Source organism: Cricetulus griseus, chromosome 4, assembly GCF_003668045.3.
Source record: "Cricetulus griseus strain 17A/GY chromosome 4, alternate assembly CriGri-PICRH-1.0, whole genome shotgun sequence".
In the NCBI taxonomy this organism is placed as follows: domain Eukaryota; kingdom Metazoa; phylum Chordata; class Mammalia; order Rodentia; family Cricetidae; genus Cricetulus; species Cricetulus griseus.
In genome coordinates this window covers 71017939-71039336 of record NC_048597.1, presented here as the reverse complement: position 1 = coordinate 71039336, position 21398 = coordinate 71017939, and the positions used below count along the sequence as shown (strand labels likewise).

Here is a 21398-nt window from a genome sequence, read left to right as displayed (position 1 = left end):
CAGAAAAGAAAAAAAGAAGAAGAAAGAAAAAAATAAAACAGCTAGGCTGGGGAGAAGCTCAGGTCAGGGATGGAAAGTTTACCTTATACATACAAGACCCTAGACTGCATCCCCAGCACTGCTAATAAACAAAACATTTGGTCACCAAGCCCCCAGAACTGTGAGCAGCAAGATGTCAGCATGGACTGTCAGGGCCTCTGGGGTTGGAGAGGGCCCTCAAGGTTCAGGGCTGAGTCCAAGCTCATGGAGTGGAAGCAGAGAACATCCTCAGACTGGCTTTCCAGTGTAACCTCAGCAGGGAAAGATGCCTCTAGACCCATGTGGCATCATGTCAGCTGCCTCCACTCTTAAATAGACATGAACATGGCTATGATTTAACCTGGGCTCAGAAGTAGGCCATTGGCAACCTGACTGAACCTGAGGGCATAACCAAAGGGGCGGGGTCCTGATGGTCTTGCCCACCCACCTTTAGTCAGCTGGGTCCTGACAGAGACTCATAACAGATGATCTTGAACTTGGAGTGAGGACAACTGCCATTTTTGTCACACTTGATTTCTCCCAGAGCCAGCCTTCTGAGAATGAATGGGCACCATGAACATTCCTCCACACACAGAGGAAAGACACAGTCGCTGGGACTTTGGGGACAGGGAGAACAGGGCTGAGGCAGGAGTGGCCCACTAGCCTCCCTTCTGCCCCAGCCTCAGCCCCATCCCATTGTGACCTCCCTGGATGTACCCAGGCCTTTGTGACTGTCACCCTGGGTAGACTTGTGAGCCAAGGTGACATCTAAAGTGCCCTCAAAGAGAGTGGCAGGTCAGCCAGGCCAGAGCCTGGACCTTGGGTCAGGAAGGGGTCACAGGGAGGGATGGAGGGGTCAAAACCCCTGGGGCCCTGTGGACACTCTCATCCCCAGTGTCCCCCAGCCCCAGCTCTGAGCAGTCATGGAGGTTGCCTGGATCAGCCCTGCCAGGGATTTGTAGGGTGGCCCTTTCTGGCCCCCCTTCAATCCACTCAGTCATTAGAGACTTCCAGACTTTTCCCTACTCCAGGAACAGGGAATGAGGGATCCAGAGTGGGAGGAGAGGCACCTGGGATGTTTTTGTCAAGTGAAGAAGGAGACATGCCAAGACAGAGAGCTCGAGAGCCAGCAGGGTCCAGACAAGAAGTGGAAGCTGAGGTAGAGTGGGGTTGCCCCCTGCACCCAGGGCGTGAACAGGGGCCACCTAGGCAGACAGGATCCCCCACCTTAGGACCCAGGTCCTGCCCATGTCCAACCCTGCCTCCCGGAGGAGGGGTTACAGCCTCACCCAGGACAGCTCCCACACAGGTCCAGAGTGGGACACTGGGGCTTGCCGAGCAATCCTTTCTACAGCTGGAACAGGAGAATCACAGCCTGGTGAGTGCATCCCATGGGCCAATGGGCACTCGCTGCTCCTCACAGCCCCAGCCCAAGCTCCCCTGTTTTGGTTTCCGGTCTGAGAAGTAACCAGGGCAGGTGACCCCTTCTTTGTGTCCCTTGACCTAGAAAAGGCAGAACCAGGACCTTCGGGAGCAGCTGGGGGCCCTCCTGGGACCAGGGCAGCAGTTCTTGCCTCTGTGTGCCGAGCACTCAAGCTGCACAGGCCTGGCCTGGGTAAGCGGGAGTGTGCAGCCCGGGACCCGTGCAGCAGCACCTCGAGCTGTCCACAGCCTTGGGCATGATCGGGGGTTTTCCCACAGTCCCCCGGGTCGGCCAGCACCCGGCCCCTGGAAGACAGGGCACCTGTGCAGCTGTTGCAGCAGTGGGAGCTCTGCAGGGGGGAAGAGTCCTTTGTGCAACAGTCCCAGGTGGGCCCTGGGGGAGGGGCTTGGCCTGGGGAGCAGGGAGCAGGTTCCGGTGCCCACACCACTCCTCCCCACCTAGAGTGAGCTGCAACAGATCCGACTGTCCTTTGAGAGGAAGAAGATGGCCATTACTGAGGTGCCTGTTTGGCAGGTGGTGGGAGGGAGCCCCTGCCGTATCCTTGAGTGTGATACAGCCCCCATTCCCTGCCCCCAGGTGTGGGACGGCGTGGCTGAGGTACACATGGCTCTGAACAACCAGGCCACCGGGCTCCTGGTAGGTCATCAGAGGTCATCGGGAAGACGGCCGTGAGAGGAGTGGGTACAGCACAGTGAAGGGACAGAGGGCCAGCTTCACCTCCTCTGCCTCCTAGAACCTAAAGAAGGACATCCGTGGTGTGCTGGATCAGATGGAGGACATTCAGCTGGAGATTCTGGGGTGATGCGGGGACCCCGGGATGAGCCAAGTCGGGATGGGGTGGACTGCTATCTATCTCCAGTCCCACAGAAGAGGTGGTGCCAGGCTGGGGCAAGGGCTGCATGGTCCTCAAAGCGTGATTCCCCCAGGGAGAGGGCCCACTGCCGCACTCAGGCTAGGAAGCAGCAGCAGCAGCAGATGTCATGTATGGAGGTGAGTCCCTACCCCATCCCTTCCGATCCCAGAGTCCCCACCCAGGGTACTGCTAGGGAGAGTCTGAGAAATGGGACTTCAGGGACCAGGTCTCAGGCCTAGAGCTGGTGGTTGCAAAGGGAAGGGAGGGGGAGAGGGCAGAGCTGGGTGGCCCACAATGGCGTCCGTATATATTGTGGGCACCTCAGGGCTAAGGATATGCCCTTCCCCAAGGCCCCCAAGGTACTGAGGACAGTTTCTGACCCAGCCCCCTCCCCGACAGAAAGGCAGGCCACAGCTGGGATGTTCCGAGGGCCTAAAGGGCCAGCTCTGGTAGGTCACTTTCTGGGCAGAGCCCAGCCCCCCAGGATCATCCCCATGGACGTTCCCTACCCCTTAATTGCCACCGCCTACAGGCTGCTGGCCTTGAGGCTGCTGCTGGGTGCTCTGCTGGCCTGCACGGCGGCCTACGTGTACGTGGTGGACCCTGCACCCTTCGAGGGGCTGGTGCCACCCCTGCTGAGCCGAGCCGCCGTCTGGAAGCTCAGGGCCCTACTGGGTCCCTTCTTGCGCCTCGAGGTGGACGACTTCCTGCCTTTCTAGGCCGGAGGCCCAAAGGCCCCAGCAAGGAGGAGGCCAGGTGTCTGGCGCTGCCCAGGGAACCCAGTGGCCTTACTGGTTCCTGCCTACAGCACTGCTGCACATAGTCTCTACCAGGAGCTGCAGAAAAGGGTGGAGGCGGGGCTTGTCCTGAGGGCTGGGCCTGCAGCTGGACATACAGTCATGACACACTTTGCATGTAAGCTTGTTTCCATGGAAACTGGGGCATTGGGGGAAGAGGTTTGGGAACTTTCTGAAGCACTCTTGTTCTGATAGTTGGGTTTTGGTGTTGGAGCCTCTGCCTCAGATCTCAGTATTGGCTCCTATCTGCCCCCAAGGGTATTCCTACACAAAGGCCTCCTGGAGCTTGAGAGTACAGCAGGTTGGTCTCCCCTAAAAGACTATAGCTAGGCAATTACAGGAGTCCTTGGGGCTCACCTCCTGAATCAGGCCCTCCTGAGGACCCCAGATGTCAGAGCTCTGAATCTGCTGACCCACCCCATCTTGTCAACCCCTCATCCCAGGTCCCTGTCACTTCAGCCTCCTGGCACTGTCCAAGACTAAAGAAAGGGGATTCACATTGCTGGATAGTGCCATGGAGGTAAACACAAAAAAAAAATTTATTAGGGTAGTTGAGGGAGGGAAATCCTGTAGGACAAAAGAGAGCTTTATGGGTTCTGTGTCTCCAAATGGGACACAAAGGGCTGCTGCCCAGAGTGGACCCCAGACAGGGCCCCTGTGCGAAACTGGGGGGGGGGGCAGGGGCTCTGCTCTGCCCTTCTAGGGGCACCCAGGCCTGCAGACTGGGTGTCCCCAGAGCATCACTCCTGAATACACAAAGCCCAGGTGGGGTCAGGCAGGCAAGAGGCAGAGGTGGATGGACCAGGTCAGTGCTCCATCAGGCTGGCTGGCAGCTCCAGGACTTTAAGGCATCTGTTCATGTGCTTGGGGTGGAGTGGAGAGGTGCAGTAACCTGCAATGACCTGAGACCCCCACCCCAGCCCAACCCACAGAGGCCTGGGCTCCCCAGAGGAAGTGGCTTAAAGTGCTTGGAAGGAATAGGGAGGCTGGGGTGAACATCATGCTGGTTCCCAGTAGCTCTGGGGCCACCCCCAGTGGGGCACTGGGCCCCTGCAGCAGGTGGGGGGTGGGACTTCCTGAGGTCACCTGGACACAGGGTCATGGGCCCTGGCAGACTGATCAGTCAAGATGTGGCTGGTTGATAGGGAATGGCAGGGATCCTGGGCCACATCCAGGCCCACTCTAAGCTCTATAGCAGCCTGGTCTTCTGCATCCCCGGCAGGTTGTCCACGGCCCTAGAGCCACCTACTGGTGTCCTGCTAGGGACCTGAGAGGCTGGGGAAAAGGCTGGTTGCAGCAGAATGTAGCCGACAAATGGTCCCACGGGGGGGCGCCCCAGCGGCCACGCTCCAGGGGGCCCGCAGCGGCGGGTGTTCCTCGGGATGGCCAAGGTGGCACAGGTGCAGGCCAGGAGTCCCCCTAGGCGGACCACGCCACCCCCATCCACGACTACAGGTGCCAATTCGCCCCCTGTGGGCCGATGTCCGTGAGAGAGAAGCAAAAAGGTGGAGGTCAGCTGGGGGTACAGTTATGGGGCCCTAGGTTCTGGACACCTCCCCTCTGAGTTTCTGAAAATCCCTCCCCAAAATACTGGACCTAGCCCAGCCCTCTCCAGCCCTGCTCTGAGCCCTAGCTCAGAAAAATGTGGCTTTCTGGCACTCCTCAATCCCTCCCTTGGTATACAGCATAGAAGAGTGAATTCTAGAAAGTACAGTAATTTATGTAGAGCTCTCAGCCCCAGGTGTTGGCCCCAGGTGTACCCTCCATTGCACCTGCCTCAGAGTCCCATGAGGCAGCTATGGTTCTAACCTGTCACCACACACCCTGCTGTCTGGCATGACACAGATTGGGGGTTAGAGACCTTTGCACTTACCAGCTGAAGGCCCATTACCAACTAGGCCTGACTTGGCATGTCATCAGAAATGTCCAAGAGGAATGTGCCACCCTGTGCCGGCTGGCCAACCCCCTTCCTGACACCCTCCCCTGCATCCACAGCCGTAGTCTTGCCAAGGAAAGGATCAAAATGATTTTTCCTTTTTTTAATAAAATTATAGATATATAGATGTAAATATAAAAACATAAAACAGACAATGCAAGCGGACGCTGCCATGTGCTTACTCGGGTCCCTGACGCCAGGGGGAGAACCGACCTTCCCTGATGTGCTTTCCAGCAGCACTGGCTGAGCCAGTGCTGGGAACTCTGTATGCTTTGGGGTGAGGACTCTCCAGTTTGGCAGGGAAGGCCTGAGAGGGAGGGAGGGGGCTCCAGGCCCCACCAGTCCCTGGGGCAGCATCTGGCCCCTCCCTGCTCTGGCCTACCATCCCCCCCCATCACCTCCCACAAGAGCATAAAGCAGAAGTTAAGGCTTTGATGAAAGAACAGTGGCAGCCGAGCACTAACACATCAGACGTGGCACGGCAGCACAGCATACAGACACAGGGACATAAACCCACCAGCCAGGCAAGACAGGAACACAGGGAGCTGGGACCCCTGATACAGCTAGATTATCTGTCCATCCATCCATCACAACCCAGAGCAGGCCAGGGTTACACTCCCTGCAAAGCACAGGCCTTGCCAAGCAACAAGCTACCAGCTAGGTCAGTGAAAGGCCATGTATTAGGAGCAGCTGGGAGCATGGGACTACAGCAACCCATCCAGAAAGGATAGAGTGGGCCCATGGGACCGTTGGGGACTGGCCTTGGGGACTGAGGGCAATAGGGTGCAGGGCTGAGACTGGCTGATGGATGAGGCAGTCCAAGTCCCCATCACAGTCCACAGCCTTGGATCCATCTGCCTGTGAGTAGGTAAGTGGATGGACAGGCAGAGGCCGGAGTACAAGCTGTGGAGACGGGGCTTTCTTTCCTGTTGATGTGTCCACACCAGGCTTGGGTAGCCTCCTCTCTCTGGGGCAGAGAAGTTGATGGGGGTGGGGGAGCTACTGTGGGGGTCCTGGTCCCCGTGGAGTCACAGCAGATGAGTGGTGCTCAGTTCTTACACCGAGATTTCGTACGTAGTCCCACCCACGCCGGACACCTTCTTAACCAGCGTGTGCCGGGCAGGGCTGGCGTTGGGCCCCATGGGGCTGGCAGCAGGCCCCAGACGGGCCATGCCCGGGGACTGCCCGTTAAGCTTACTTGGGGGGGTCTTCAGCTGAGGGTGATCCCTGCATCAAAACATGCACACACAGTGAACACAGGACAGTGGGCAATAGGACTCATGCAGATGTGGACCCTAGGCAGTCCTCGTCCTTAAGAGGACTCTGCTATCACAGGACAAACAGACATTGCCAGAACTGCTGTCATCTTCATGGGTACCTTGATTTCTCCCAGTTGGATCAGACAAAGAGCAGCTAGCCTGAGTCTCTGGCCCTACCCTGCCCACTGGCCCTGAAGTTGGGAAGCCCAGCTCTTTCCCCAATGTCTCTCAGGAAGAGGGGCAGCACTTCTATCCTCTGGCCTGGCCAGAGCTGGCTATTGTTCTTAGAGAACTGTAGCTGGTCTCCCCATCTCACCACTCCTGAGAAAACCAAACAGGCTCCTGCACAGGTAGGGATGCCTCATGGGTTCTTTGTAGCCACATAGCCTAAATAGGGTCTCCTCTCAGACCTCACCAATGCTCAGGTGCCTAGGGCCCACCTTCCTTCCCCATTTTATGCATGGAGGCCCCCTGCTTTCTGGGGCTGCATGCTCAAGCATGTGAGCAACATACCTCACTCTCAGCAACCTAAGACCAGGGGAGTACAGTGTCCCTGGGAAGGAAGGAGTCTACAGAGCCATGTATGGCTGGCTCCAGGGAGGGCCCTGGGCCAAGTCTGTGATGGTTCAGCGTGCAGATGTGTCTGTTCCCACATGCATCACGTACCCAGAGCCAAATCTCCCACAACAGGGTAACTAGGGGCCTTCAAGGCAAGGTAAGGCCCACCCACTTGTACTGTCCCTGCAGACAACCATGGGTCCTCCAGGATGAGCTGGAAGAACCAGCTCATAAGGGGCCCTGCATGGAGAAACCCTTCTACACTGCCGGGCACCCACCTCTGCATAGTCAGTGAGGGTGGCCGGTCCGGGAGGTCCGTGTGGATGAAGGCGACGGCCTTGGAGCCCGTGTAAGAGGGCGATCGGGGAGTGCCTGGTGGGGAAGGCAGGCCCTGATGGGCAGGTGACCTGTGCGAACCACTGCCAGGCCGGGTTCCTGGGGCATTGTTGTTGGCCTGGTCAGCCTGCAGGGAGGAAGAAGATGTCCGTGGTGCCCGACTCATAGAGCTCGACAGTGAGGACAATGACGTCTGCAGGGCAGGATTTCGGGCACCACCGAAGCCAGGCCCAGCCACGAGGTCATCCCTGGAGCCATAGCGCAGCACAGAGCCACGGGGACCTTCTGTTAACACATTGGCCTGTTGCAGGCTGTAGGAGCTGGGTGTGTCATAGACACCAGAATCACCAAAGAGTGAGTCAGTCTGGGAGCGCAGCAGCCGTTCACGCTCTTCCCTGTCTTTGCGCTCCTGGATAGAGGCCATGATGGTCCGAGACAGGTTGTCATAGCGCACAGGAGAGGGTTCCCTAGGCCGGGGACCCAGCACAGGACTGAAGCTGCGGGGTGGGGGCCGCGATGGATCTGATGGCCCAGGGTGCAGGTAGGGTGAATGGTAGCTGGCCATGCCAACAGAGGGGTGTGTGGGGCATGCATGGCCACTGGGGGAGCCAGGGTTAAGTAGGCTGTCATAGGACAGGCTGCCGTTTCGGTTGGGCAGTGCATGAGGAGCAAAGAGACCACGGTGGGGTGTGGGGGGCCCACCTTCAGAACGCAGTGGCTGTAGGGTCATGTGGTCCCCACCCCGCCGGCTGGCAGCCTTGAGACTCAGGGAGCGTAAGGCACCTGAGAAGGCATCGGTGGCATTGAGGGTTGGGGAAGGGGGATAGGTAGGGTGCAGACCACCAGGCCCGTGGTCTGGGAGATCCAGGCTGGGCTCAGACACAAAGTCTAGACTGTGAGTGCTGTCATCTGCCAGAGTAAGGGAGTCAGGGCCTGGGACCTGTAGGAGGACAGGGCACTCTCACCATTTCCCACCCCTCACCCCTTACCTGACCCTACAGCACCAAAAACTCTGAGGGTGCAGTTCAATACACCAGCCATGGAAGCAAGGGGAACTAATAATTTCCCACCCCTCACCCCTTACCTGACCCTACAGCACCAAAAACTCTGAGGGTGCAGTTCAATACACCAGCCATGGAAGCAAGGGGAACTAATACAATAAAAAAAAAAAAAAAAAAAAAAAAAAAAAAAAGGCCCCCATCCCTGCCCCACACTCACCCCTCCCGTGCCTACTATGGACTGGAGTTGGAATAGATGACTAGGCACTATGTTCCTAAAGTTTGCCTCCCAAGGAGAGGTGGTGTGGGGCTTGCCTCTACCCACAATCACCAAGACAGGCTACATGGACCCTTCCTAAGGCAACCAAGGTAGAGCTCTTATTGGAAGGCCAGACAGAGCTGGTTTCTGCAGATGCAAGGTCTATGGCCTTGGGTCTCTCCAACCTAGAGTGGCCTCAGCCATGGGCAGAGGGCTTCTTCAGTTTCTGTGACTAGGGTGAGCCACAAGCCCATCAGATTCCAAAGCCTGTAAGTAATATCCTCTGTACTCAGGCAGCCTTATGGATTCCTTGGTGGGTACAGATCAGTCACAGGAAGGCAGTTTGACACAGGAAGAGGGTCTGAAGCCCATCGTTCCAACCTACACAACCCTCCTGTTGGGCAGCAGGGCTACCACACTGCCCCAAGAATGGACCCTTGCCCAGAGGGGCCCAGGCTCACTCTCTCACACAATGGACCAGATAGGCAAGGAGGCCTCCAGGGTAGAGCTGCTCTAGATGTGAGGAACTAGTCTCTCAAGCAACCTCTAGGAGGGATGGCAGCCTTGGGAACATTCCACAGGCTGCTCCATGCTGCAGACTGCTCTACAGTGGTAGACAAAGAAGTACTTAACTCAGGAATATAAATGTGCTTTCTCAAACAAACCTTCAGTTCTTCTGAGGGCTTCCCGTGGGTCTTACAGAGTGACTAATGGTGGAATTCCAGACATCCTAACTGCTAGAGGGCGAAGCTGCCCACCTGGTCTATGGGCAATGCCAACAGAGAAACAGATGCCAGGCCAGGATGACGTCACATGCCCCTTCCAAGGACCCCAGTTCAGCATGCCCACAGGACACAGTCCTGCCAGCATGTACATGACAACTTTGTGACAAGCATGGCCTTGTCAGGAGCACAACAGGAATGGGGACAGGATACCATAGTCAAACAAGGCTGTTTCCAGGGGCAGACCTTCCCCAGGGGCAGGTCCCTCCCAGATATGGGGCCTTCCCAGAGGTAGGGCTGTCTCCAGAGTTGGGACCCTTCCCAGAGGCAAAGCCTGGCCTTACCTGTTCACTAGGTCCACAAAAGGGTGTCTTGGGGCCAGTGGAGAAAGCTGGCCGGAACTTATACATGGCAGGTGTTGGGGGACTGGTCCTCTGTACTGATAGGGCACTCTCTAGGGCACTCTCTAGGAAGAGGGATCACAGTCATGGGGGAGTCACACAAAGGCCAGTTCATGTCCCTTTCCTTAGCAGCCCTCCACCTCACCAGCACTGCCAGGTCTCGGGGTCTTCAGATCTCTTCCAAAGGTACCAGCCTCTATCTTGGGGGGCAGTGGAGGTCCAAGGTCCAGAGGCTTCTCATCTAGCTGGTCCAGACTGCCCTTGGACTAGCAAAGAGGGAGCAGTGGTGGGTGGTGTGGTTTTTGTTTTGTTTTTTCAAGGTTTCTCTGTGTAACAGTCCTGGGTGTCCTGGAACTCACTCCATAGACCAGGCTGGTCTTGAACTCTCAGAGATCCCACCTGTCTCTGCCTCCCAAGTGCTGGGATTAAAGGCTTGTGCCACCGCCTGGCTGGAAGTTTAGCTTTTTTAAATAGTAACTTCCTGTGGCTCTAGACACATGCACAAAAATTGCCCACTCCCTCTACCTCTTCTTCCTGTCCCCAACTGTACACCCCACAGTCCCACTCTCATCCCCTTACTGTTCCAGTCCAAACCCCCACCTTGCTGCGGCCAGCTTTCAGTCCATTGTCACTAAGTTTGACCTTGAGGGGCACAGCTCGCTCCAGGAGCTCAGGCCTCAGGAAGGGTGGCTTTAGGCTTATTGAGAGTGGCATCCTGGGGGACTCCACCACATACCTGTACCAGGGCAAAGAGGTCAGTGGCCAGACAAGCAGGCCAGAACAAAAAAAGGGCAGGGCCAACCCCACCTGGCCAGAGCATAAAGGAACCAGGCTGAGGGTCTGAGGCTGCCCACCCCACACCCAGAACAGGCTTCCTTGTCCCCCTGCCCAGGCCGGGCCTCACCGGGGCGCCAGGGGACTGCATAACACGTGCTCCACGTTCCCATAGCAGCCTCGGGTGAAGGGGTTCACACCCCCGCGGAACTTCCCAGTCACCTGTGGGCATGGGACCCCTCAGCCAGCCTGGCCACCCAGGACAGGCAGAGAGACAGGCAAAGGTAGGTGGGGGTCCTTAAAAGTGGTCTTCATTAGAGGCAGTGTGGGCACAGTGGGCCCAGCAGTGCCCTATACCCAGGTTATGTTTGCCTGCCCTTGCAGGAAGTTAAAGCATTTCCAGGCCTTGAGAGTTATTGGTGGCTGCAATGTCCACAGGTGGCAAGGGTGCAAGGGATGGGCAGTCAGGGTCCCACACCCTGAGCCCCTCCTCCCATAGCTGCCTAAGTAACCTCACATGAGGGTTCCTGAGGCCCAGCCCACAGGGTTTGCACCTGCTCATTGGTGGTGCGCCCCCGCGTGACCAGTACCACGTGGAAGCCAGTGAGGCCGATGACAGGAATGAAGAAAAGGCCAGCCACACACATGACAGCCATGCTGGCCCGTTAAGGCCAACAGCTGAGGCGAGAACACAGGGACCCCCACCCCCACTGCAGTGACACACATCTGTGGTCCCCTCTGGCCTAAGCACAGTGACTCTTCCGCTGGAAGAGACAGGTACCCACTGACCCCCTGGGACACACTGCCTTGGGCTGGACCATGTGAGGATCAAGGATACGTGATGGTGGTGTGGGCAGCTCCCAGCCCCTCTGAGTGGTTGAGCACGTAGACCAGGCCGAAGGCCACCACACCCACCATGTGTGCACTGAGTGACAGCAGGAACAGGAAGAAGTAGCGGTAGTTGCGACGTCCAATGCAGTTGTTGACCCAGGGGCAGTGGTGGTCAAAGTCCTGGCAGGGGCAGAGTGTCAGAACATATGGTGGGTAGGAACCGGGGGGCACAGGGGCCTGGTGGGGGAAAGGGCAGGGGCGGTCACCTCCACACAGCTGTCACAGACGCTGCAGTGTGAGCATCGGGGTGGACGGTAGAAGTGGCATGTTGCACACCACTTCATGCGGACCTGGACGCCCCGCACATCCACATTCTTGTATAGTGGGGCCCGGAAGTCGTCCTCCTTGTCCTCGTCCTCGTCCGCTGAACACCGGGAGCCCAGTAGGGTGGCAAGAGTACGGGAAGGTGAGTTTCCTAGCAGGAGAGGGCCTCTCCAATCTCTGCCCAGCCCACCTACTTGGGATCTCAAATCAGCCGCTTACACTCTAGTGAAAAGAAGCAAACCATCTGCCCTGTATAGGGCCCTACCTCGGGGGAAGACTCCGGGGTCCATGAAGGTGGCCATACTGAAGTTTGCCAAGACAAAGAGGAAGAGGATGCCATTGTAGACAGGAATAGCTGGAGACACCGCTCTCGTCAACCATGGGCACCTGCGATGGACAATGGGCAGAGAGCTGGGTCTGAGGAAGTCAAGGTCAGGGTTAGAAGACACAGCCACATGTATGCATCTGGGCCCACCAAGGTCGCTAGGAGGGCCACTGGCATTCACACAAGCAGATCTTAGCCCATAGCTACTCCTTGGCTGTCTCCACCATGCCAAGCTCTGACCCTGGTAACCCCCAGGGCCACCTCAGGGACACAATTCACAGCTGATGACATACCCTGGAGAGGCCCCCCATCAGCCTAGGGCCACAGAGCTAAGCCAACCCAGCTGCAACCTGTCCAGGCTGCCAGACTCCTAAGAGTCCTAGACAGGAACTGAGAACTGAGGCCAGTGAGCTACCCAACAGCTTAAGTCAGGCCATGCCAGAGCTGTGTCTATATGGGGCTCCTCAGCAGGGGGACTTTCTGAGGTATGGAGAGCCACAACCCTGCTTCAGCCAGTGCCTGTGGGACATCCTCCTTTTTCTGTCAGGGCACAGTCCTAGTTCTAACAGTCCCTTCTTTTGGGTTTGCCACCTTATTCACCAGGTGGCAGCACAGGAGACCTAGAAACACTGGAAAAGAACATGACCCTTCTCATCTCTTACCATCCCACAGTGCTTGGAGCCAAGGCTGCCATCTCTTCCAGGAAGCCTTCCAGAAGACTCTGTAACTTCTCTGCAGGGGCTTTGCACATCTCCCTCAAACACACCTGCCTTGGCCCTGATGGGGCCTTAACAGAATCTGCTCCACAGTGACATGTCAGGTCTTGAGCCCCCAGGCCTGACCCTGCAGTGGGCACTGAAGTCCACCCACCAGGTTCAGGAAGTCCCTCTGGTCTCAGGCTCCCAGTGTTGTCTTCGGTGTCACTGGTTGCTGAGACAGGTGGGTACACACAGGGCTTTACTTTCTTGCCTGTGTTTGATCCTCTGTGGAGCCAGGCCAGTGGGGATTCCCTCATGGCTGGCCTAACCACAAAACAGTGATGGTGGCCGTCTGCAGGGCTCACAGTTACCCGCCACCTGAGTGCACAGTCCACGCTGTGCGCCCACGCCTGCCTTGGCCAGGAGCCAGGCCCGCCGCCCCAGCAACCACCTCCATGGCAGCAGAACTATTTTTAGTGGGAAGCAAGAGGCTATTTAAAGCTCCTGCTTCCCACGGCAGCACCCTCTATGGGGCCGCCAGCCATGACACCCTGTCCTCTTTCCTGGGCCAGCATGGACACCCAGCGTGAAGACACAGGCCACAGCCACGAGGGCCCAGCAGGAGTGCTCACCCTCCATATGCCATGCTCTATACTTCCCATTCCTGACTGAAACCCCGACGGCACCGAAAGCATGTCTGTGACCTCCAATCCATACTGTTCAGAAAACCAACGGTGGCACCCTGAGATGTGGCCAGCCAAGCAGTGAAGGGCTCAGTAGGTAGGGGAGACACCCCTGAGAAAAGCAGCCAAGCCTGCTAGGACAGGGTCCACTCCAGCTTGACCTGCTAGAACACACCAGCTCCCTGCGATGTATGATGGGAGGGGCTGGTTCCACACAGGTACAAAGGGAAAATTCAGACCCCATGTTAGAAAGTCAAAAAGAATTAAACCCTAGTGCTACCTGCAGAAGTGGTAAGGAGTCCCAGGGCAGCTGTAAAGGGGAGACAGACACAGGTGTGTAAGAAGCAGGTAGGGGTGTATGTGGGGAGTTCAGTCCTTACAAGACCTTGTCCTGCACGAAGCCCTTGGTGCTCCTAGCCATTAAGTCTCTCTCTTTATAAACAAGAAGCTGAAGACCACAGGCATTGGGGCCAGGGTGACTCCTGGCTTTCATTTGGGCTAGCCTCAGGGAAGTAGAAAGGGCCTAGTTCCCAGGGCAGAAGAGTCCCCCACCAGCCTGGCAGCCTGTATTCTGTTGCCCTTTGAGCCTCAAGCTCCTTAGCAGGCCATATGAACCAGACAGTTACCCTGAGTGAGATGCCTAAGAAGCAAAGAGTCAGCTCTTGAGCTGTGTTTGGCAATTTGCATTGGTAGGGTAGCATTTGTGATGAGGTGCTGGGTAGCCTCTGGCCAGTATGAGCACCACCAGTGGGGTAGTATTGGTGATGAGGGGCTGGGTAGCCTCTGGCCAGTGTGAGCACCACCTGCACAAACATATAGCAGGGCCATGGGGCCTCAAAAGTCAGAAGGTCTGGTGTACTTTGAGTTGGAAAGTCACTAAATCACTGTCCTTGCATGAGTTCTAAGCCCCTAAAGCTTGACCCAGGTCCAGGACCAAGCATCTGTCCTCTCTAGATGCTGCTGGAGGCCTCCTAGCCTAGGTAGCCTCTCTTAAGGAAAAAAGGCCTAGTGGTCCCCCACCAGGGTCTGGATAGGGTCCAGACTCAGAAAGCCTGTGCACAGAGCAGGGTCAGGGGTTGTAGTGAGGAGCACAGCACATATTGGCACATGTAGAAACATGGACAAGAGTATATGTGAATGCTCCAAGTCACATATCCAGAGATATGTATATGTATGCACACAGAAGCACTAATTTGCAGCTCACAAATACATGAAAGCACAGACAATCATTCCATGTGTATGAATAACAAACAGCTGCAGACCCAGGTACATGCAGGAAGACTTGCATGGATACACTTACTGTAGGCACACACACACCATATAGACATACCTGCACATCATCTCATACCCAGAGATTGCCGCATGGGCACACATGAATACACCCATGTGGTACACCCCTCCTCCTCCACCTCCTCCCTCAGGCTGGTCTAACTGAGGTTAGCTGCCCACTACTCTGGGACTCAGGCAGGCTCTCTGCCTCTCTGGGCTTCCCACTGCCCCCAAGGACAAGGCAAGTATGAGCACACACAAGGGCCACTGAAGACTGAAAGGGTGTGTGAGGACACACAAAGACACGGGAGAATACTTGAGGACATGCCAGCTTTCCCAAAGGACGTGGCAGGCAGGAGCACTAGGTATTTATTTACTTAGTCCTCTACTCAAGAAAGTTACAGTGCTTGCCTGTGGAATCCATTCTATCCAGTCTGGGCCTACCAGACACACCAGGCCAGCCCCACCCTGGCTGGCTCCAAGAGGTCCCAGCTGGAGACAGCCCACATACCCCTGCAGGCACCACTTTGAGTCCTGAACTTTCAGGAGGGTGAGAAAAAGTCAGGCAGACTAGAGGCCCTGTCTGCAGGTGGGACATCTGGCTTTCAGTGAGTAGGGAGGTGCTATCTGCTACAACCCTAGGGACCCTTTCCTGTCTGGTTCAAACCCTGCTAGGGATTGGGGTGTATGTGCACGCGAACGAAAGAGCGCATGTGTGTTCCTAGCTCCAGGGCTCCAAGAACTCTAGGTCTGAGATGCCCTCTGAGCAACAGTAACTCAGGCAAAAACACAAGCCATCACTATGTGCCCCACCCAGGTGGAGGTCCAGAGCCCTGCCTAGGCAAGCAGAAAGACACTGCCCAGTAAGGGGGTGACTTCAGGGACAGAATATCTGCCAAAGCTAAATGTGGAATGGAAAATTTTTACTCGAGACATTTTCTTTTAATCAAGATCTTCATTAACACTGTGTCTGAGAGCATCATTGGCCTGAGGGGCACCCAGGAACCACAACAGCAGCCACTCACCCTGGATATCCTAGGGCTTTGGAGTAGGAAGCTGCTGCACCCACCTATGCAATCCCTAGACACTTTGATAGAAGAGAAACTGGCTCAGAAGAGCAGGAGCTTCCATCACAAGCAGGACAACCTGGCCCCCTCCCATGGTGCTCCAGTCATTCATTACCTGAGACCCCCAAGGCTGCCAGGGGCCCAGACCTGGACCATCTGCTCTCCCAGACTAGGCTTCTAACCGTGCAGAGGGCTCAGGTCCTCCCTTCCCAGATGCCCAAATGGCTTAACAACTCTGGGTTGGCCACCTGACAGCAATCCCCACCCTGGAACATGCATTATCCATGTCCTTTTAAAAATGGATCTGGGGGCAGTCTGGCCTGGAGGAAGCCTTTGGACCCACCCCAGCACCAAACCCACCTTGGCACTGTACCATGGAGAGAGAGAGAAAAACCCCAGTAGGAGCCCAGGAGGCTTCCCGGAAAAGGGGCTTAGAACCCACCTCACTCTCACACCCTACCTCCAGAGATCTGTCCCATGTCTCACACCTTGCTTACCACTAGAAGATTCTAGAAAGAAACCTGCATGACTGCTGGGCCTACCCTCTCGGTGAGCTAGTTTAGGAGGGAGTCCCTGGTCCTTCAGTCCTCAGGCTCTACTTCTCCTTAACATGTAAGTAAACTGTGCCCTGAGAGGAGCAGCTCACACTCAGTTGTGCAAAGGGGAGACATGAGGGTCACTAACCTCCAGGTAAAGTCCCAGGACTCTATAGAGACATCAAGAGTAGGTTGGGAACTCTCCCTTTTCTTGGTGTCTGGGCTGTCAGCGAGCAGGAGGGAGGCACTGGGAGGATATCAATCCTATCCTGAAGTAAACACCTAACCCAGTATGGCTACCAGACCTGCCACACAAACCCTGGCATACTCAAAATCAGCACAGCTCACCAGCAGAGCCCTTTCTGAGAAAAGAACCACCTGGAGTCCCCCAGCAAAGCCAACGTGGGACAGGTAAGGTCTGAGCCAGCCATGCCCACACCTCAGGGATTCACCCAAGGGACAGATAAGGGTGCACATAGACTGAGAGATGCCCAATTCATACCACATTCTCCCAACTGCAAGGCCAGTGGAAGCCAGAGTGGGCTACCCACAGGGTGAAATGCTGTCCTCTAAGGGAGTCCCACACCTTAAGAGCACCAACAGGTATGGGCCCATTGCCCAGGAGAAAGGTAGCAACCTCAGAGACCAAAGCTTGGGGCTAGGTCAAGTTCCCAGGAACTACCACAGGAGGACCCTCTGAAGCTACAGGAGTCCAGGAGAGCAGGGCAGAGGACTGTAATTCCTCTTAAAACGTTTACTCCCATATTTCATCTCTTAATTTTAAAGTTAAAAGACACTGACCTGTACTTGAAAACAACCCACTGAAACAAAAACCAACTCCAACCTCTGGAGGATCTGATTTTCCAAGATTGTCCCCTCTAGTCTTTCTTCTCCAATCTCACCTACCACCACCCATTCCTGTCCCACAGTCCGTGACATCTGAGTGACAAGAACACACAGGGTCTCTTGAGCCAGAAATAAGCCGTCCACACAGGCCTTTTTTAAACTTGTTCTTTGCAGCCAGTGGCACCCACCCAACCCCAGCCTCCAGGTATGGACTCTCCTCCTGCAACAGGCTTCCGCAAAGGCTCCCACAGCATTTGCGTCGGTGGAAAGGGTGGCTCAGGTCCACCCCAGTTTCACTCACATCTGGGGCTGTCCCACCTGGTTACCTAGGTTGGGTCAAGGTTTTGGAACTGTAGAAAGAAACAAGTGGTCACGGATCCTCAAGTCTGACCATTAGAGAGGGCCCCATGACCTGTGGTCCAGCCATGTCAAGAAACTGAGGCTGGTGCCAGGCTAGTAAGAGTGCTCCCTCCCCACAACTGGTGGCCTGGTCTCTGAGGTCTTTTTGTCCCTCGTGGCTAGAAGTGTAGGTATGGAGCCTGGCCTGTAACCTCTAACAGTATTGTGCTCAGGGAGGGTAGGAGGGCCCTATCCAGGCCGGGAGTGACCAGCAGAGGCTGTGGGGCAGGCCACACCTACGCGGGAATCGCAGGAATAACTTGGCTTTACGTGCTGGCCGCGACAAGGGGGTTCACAGCTTCCACTGTGCCTGCGAAGAGGGCTAGTGACTCCGGGTGACACGCGTCCCCCTCTCCAAAGCTCCTTGGGAAGGAAGGGCTGCAGCCACACCCAGGGCCTGCTAGAACACTCAGAGGGGCCAGGCATTCACCTGTCCCCGCTCCCGGAACGAAGCCCCTTGCCCTCGCCGTCTCCTGATGACCCGCCCAGCCCGCCGCTGCCCTGGTAAGGGCACGTGCACCCACCCGGCCCCCCGCAGCCAGCAGGCTCTGGACCCGGCGCCTACTCACGTGAATACGAAGAAGAGGGTGCTGGAGCCAACCAACAGCGCAGCTGCCGTGGCCACCGGGATGTACTTGGCGGGTTTGAGGCGCGTCCCGGGGCTGCGGGGCATCCTGGGCGCCGCGCCGCCGCGCATCCCTCCCCGGGGCCGGGCGGGCGGGGCCGGCCGGGTCGGGCCGGGGTCGGACGCGCGGGCTGGACGCGGCGCAGGATCCGCGGCAGCGGCAGCAGAGGAAATCCCCCCACGGGCGGCGGCGGCGGCGCGCTGATGTCAGCGCGCCCGGTGGACTAATGCGAGGCCCGCCGAGGGCGGGGCCGCGGGGGGCGGCTGAAGGCCCCTCCTTTTGCGGGCCAGTCGGCCGCCCCACGCACGCGCTGCGACCTTCTGTACTTGCAGGACCGTGGGAAGCCGGGTTTTCTTGCTTGAAGGTCCTAGCCCGATATCCCCTCTTGGGCCTATGTGCTCCCCAAGCACAGTCCCGGGGCAGGCTGAAGGCCCCTGGCAGTCACTAGGGTATGGGGGAAGATTGCTGTGACAAGGTAGGGGCATCGCGGGTATCAAAACCTTACCCAACTAGCAGCCCTCCAGACACTAGAGTTGGGCCACCGAGTTCCTCTGCGTCCTGGCTCAGGCCGCAGGCTTGACTGAGGGCATGTGTAAGTAGGAGACCGAGAAGTGCCTTTAGAAGGCTGGTGCCCTAAAGGAAGCGTCAGTACCCTGCCCTGGCCTTCAATGGAGGGTGCGCATGCTCCCCACATGCGGGAGAGCCCACCTGCCGGCTCCAGGGCGCTGCGGCTTAAGGTGGACCGTGGCCTTCCAAAGATGCTGCAGTATGGGCAAGCAGGCTAGGCATCTACATTAGCTTCCCCTGGCGGATCAGCCTCAGTGTGTTTTGAGTAGGGACGTGGTTAAACTCCACTGCCTGCTCTGGTCACTCCAACACACTACTCTGAAGCCTATTCAGGGCCTGGGCAGGATGCTGGCTGGCGATTCTTCAGGATGAAGGCGCTCCTCTGTCTGCCACCCCTACCCAGATGGAGATGCTGGGAGAGCTCTTCTGTACAGCCGGAACCCCGAGTCCCGAAATTACCCCCTCCCTGCAACAATCCCATAGGCCTGGGACTCATTGGCCCGGAGGCCCACAGCTCAATGGATCCCTTAGGGTAGAGACAGCTTTTCAACAGCATAAACAGTGATGTGCTTTCTGTCAAATTACTGTTCTGTTGGCCATTTGATGCCAGAAGACATAGGTTCACCAAGAATTCTTCCAGCATTGATAAGATAGCCAGTGAAGGGGCCTCAGGGCTCAGTGCGAGCTGAACCGACACTCTCCTTTCTGCTCTCAGGTATCCTCTGGCCCTCTGCACTAGGCACTCAGTTCAGCCAAATTTACACCATCTATAGTCTGCACTTTGTTCTTGTCCTTCTGCAATCCCTAATACAGAAAGCTCAGAACTTCTATGGCCCTCTCAGAGGGCTCCCCCAATAACCCCCTGCCCATGCAGAGTTCTTCTGGTTCTGGGTCTGACTCTACTCAGATATTGTGTGTAGGGTACCAAGACAGCCACACTGCTCCACTGCCATAGTCACGTAGGAAAACAGCAAACACTGGCCATGGGAGAGACTGCTTGCCTAGTGAGATCCTTTTGGTTAATGTAGAATCCCAGGCAGGTGTCCTGCAGGATAGACACCAGCTGCTGAGCCCGGAGGCGTGTGGTGATGGCACCTTTCTTCCTGAATAGGCTGGCAAGGCAGCAGGGAACATGGGCACTGTGAGGCCCAGGCAGATCTTTACCAGAGCAACCATGGCACCCACAGCCGAGGACGGAAAAAGGGGATGAAACAAAGTGAAAAGTAGCAGTCAGCCCATCTCAGGACAGATGGAGGTACAAAACAGCACACAGTGGCACTCTGACTTTCCATGCTTTCGGCTATCCAATTCAAAATTGTTAAATAGAAAATTCCAGAAATAACTCAGATTTGTGTGCTGTTAGCTGGGTCTGGTGACTCTTGTAATGCCAGCCCTTGGAAGACTGAGGCAGGAAGATTGCTTCAGAGTTGCAGTCTTGGCTACACAGTGAAACCCATTTCAAAAACCAAACCAACTGGGTATGGTGGAGCACACCTTTAATCCCAGCACTAGGAAGGAAGAAGTAGGTGGATCTCAAGTTTGAGGCCAGCCTGGTCTACATAGTTAGTTCCAGGCTAGTCAAGCTACATAACAAGTGTCAGGATGTAGCTCAGTTGGTAAAATACCTACCTAACAAAGTCCAGCACCATATAAATGGCATATCTACCTAGTTTCAGCATTTAGGTGGACACAGTATTCAGGGTTATCCTCAGCTACACAGCCAGTTTCAGGCCAGCCTGGGCTCTATGAGGCAGTCAAACCAGCCAACCAATCAACTTAATAAGTGCACCATTCTGCTCTTCTCTACCTTGGATCTGAATTCCCTTGGCTTACCCACTTCCTTATCGTAGTCTTCTTGTGTTTCAACAGTAGTGATGCCAGAGACCCTGTGAAGCAAAGTGTTGGTAAGACCTACAGTAAACTATTTAGACCATATTCACTATATTCTTGCAGTTATGTCTGGCTTCATCTCCCATTATACCTACCTGATTTATAAACTTAAATTTTCACAGGTGTATATACAGTGACAAACATAATACATAGAGGACTTGGTACTGGGAGGGGGTCTTGGAATGTCCCCTATGTATAAGAGGGTGCTACTGTACACTTGTTGCTACTGCCTCAGCCTACCAGTGCCTCAGGACACAATGCCAGGCTGGGTGGCTTCAACAACCCCTTGATATCCTCCAACCCGTTGTCAGTTGGGCACTCAGACTTGGACCAATGCATGTTTCTTTCAGCTACACCTTCCACAGTGTGAACAAGCATTTCCTTGAATGTACACGAGAGCACAGGACAGCAGTGTCCCCTAGCCACTTTGGAGGGGCCTTTCTGTATCTGTAGTATGGAACCCTTCTGGATTTTAGTTGAGATGCTGCCACAGCCATCCTCCTCCAAACAGTGGTAATGGGAAGAAACTTATTTGGTGAGCACCTGTTACTACAACTCAAAGCAAAGGGTTACTGTGCTTTGTTGAAATGAATGCCCTGGCCCAGGGATTCCCTTGAGGAAGATCAAGCAGCCCTTCTACGAAGTACATTGAAGGCCATCTGTGATTAATGTCACAATTTTAGTTCATCAGGCCCCACTTTGTGTGCAGATCTCTTCCTGGGATGGAGAAAGCCAAGAGACAGCCAGTACTCTTAAGTTGACTTTTAAAAACCAGCTGGAGGAATGAAAAGGTACTTTTTAAGGGGGTGAGGTGGTGTGGAACTAGACAAAGTACAATATGTCTATACAGAAATGTCACAATGAAAACTGTATTTGTAAGCACATCCACTCTGACAAGGTCAGACATAACAGGGCCAGTAATAATAAACAAATTGACAGATGGAGCCCAGACAGCCACATGCTAAAGCACCTCTGGCAGTGG

At 55.8% G+C, this 21398-nt stretch overlaps 2 protein-coding genes across 6 annotated transcripts; one reads left to right on the top strand and one right to left on the bottom strand.

Annotated features, from left to right (window-relative positions):
- The first annotated feature begins 865 nt into the window (after positions 1-865).
- On the top strand, positions 866-3034 carry Ccdc188 (coiled-coil domain containing 188). The gene is made up of 9 exons (XM_027413146.2): positions 866-1396; positions 1526-1633; positions 1720-1827; positions 1904-1960; positions 2039-2098; positions 2196-2260; positions 2389-2452; positions 2715-2764; positions 2848-3034. The coding sequence occupies exons 1-9, from the start codon at positions 866-868 to the stop codon at positions 3032-3034; spliced, it is 1230 nt and encodes a 409-aa protein (XP_027268947.1).
- Positions 3035-5136: 2102 nt separating this feature from the next.
- Positions 5137-18092, bottom strand: Zdhhc8 (zinc finger DHHC-type palmitoyltransferase 8). 5 transcript variants are annotated; one of them, XM_035444732.1, is made up of 12 exons: positions 17903-18092; positions 12498-12857; positions 11776-11897; positions 11453-11610; positions 11194-11366; positions 10910-11012; positions 10486-10577; positions 10182-10317; positions 9727-9847; positions 9525-9646; positions 7144-8141; positions 5137-6275 (listed from the first exon to the last, which is right to left on the bottom strand). In XM_035444732.1, the coding sequence occupies exons 1-12, from the start codon at positions 18028-18030 to the stop codon at positions 6104-6106; spliced, it is 2685 nt and encodes an 894-aa protein (XP_035300623.1). In that variant the 5' UTR covers positions 18031-18092; the 3' UTR covers positions 5137-6103. The 5 variants fall into 5 exon arrangements, with proteins under 5 accessions (XP_035300623.1, XP_035300624.1, XP_027268943.1 ...); XM_035444733.1 differs by lacking the exon at positions 10910-11012 and having other exon boundaries at positions 11271-11366; XM_027413142.2 differs by lacking the exon at positions 12498-12857 and having other exon boundaries at positions 17903-18087.
- Between the last annotated feature and the right edge of the window lie 3306 nt (positions 18093-21398).

What these genes read in the sequence shown, in the direction of transcription:
- Ccdc188 (XM_027413146.2), top strand. Translation starts at nt 866, where the DNA reads ATGGAGGGGTCAAAACCCCTGGGGCCCTGTGGACACTCTCATCCCCAG. An exon ending in GCTGCACAGGCCTGGCCTGG is followed by an intron (nt 1,634 to 1,719) that starts GTAAGCGGGAGT and finishes GTTTTCCCACAG; the next exon opens with TCCCCCGGGTCGGCCAGCAC. An exon ending in GGCCTAAAGGGCCAGCTCTG is followed by an intron (nt 2,765 to 2,847) that starts GTAGGTCACTTT and finishes CACCGCCTACAG; the next exon opens with GCTGCTGGCCTTGAGGCTGC.
- Zdhhc8 (XM_035444732.1), bottom strand. Translation starts at nt 18,030, where the DNA reads ATGCGCGGCGGCGCGGCGCCCAGGATGCCCCGCAGCCCCGGGACGCGC. An exon ending in CCCGAGACCTGGCAGTGCTG is followed by an intron (nt 9,647 to 9,726) that starts GTGAGGTGGAGG and finishes CCCTCTTCCTAG; the next exon opens with AGAGTGCCCTAGAGAGTGCC. An exon ending in TTTGTGGACCTAGTGAACAG is followed by an intron (nt 8,142 to 9,524) that starts GTAAGGCCAGGC and finishes GTCCTCCTACAG; the next exon opens with GTCCCAGGCCCTGACTCCCT.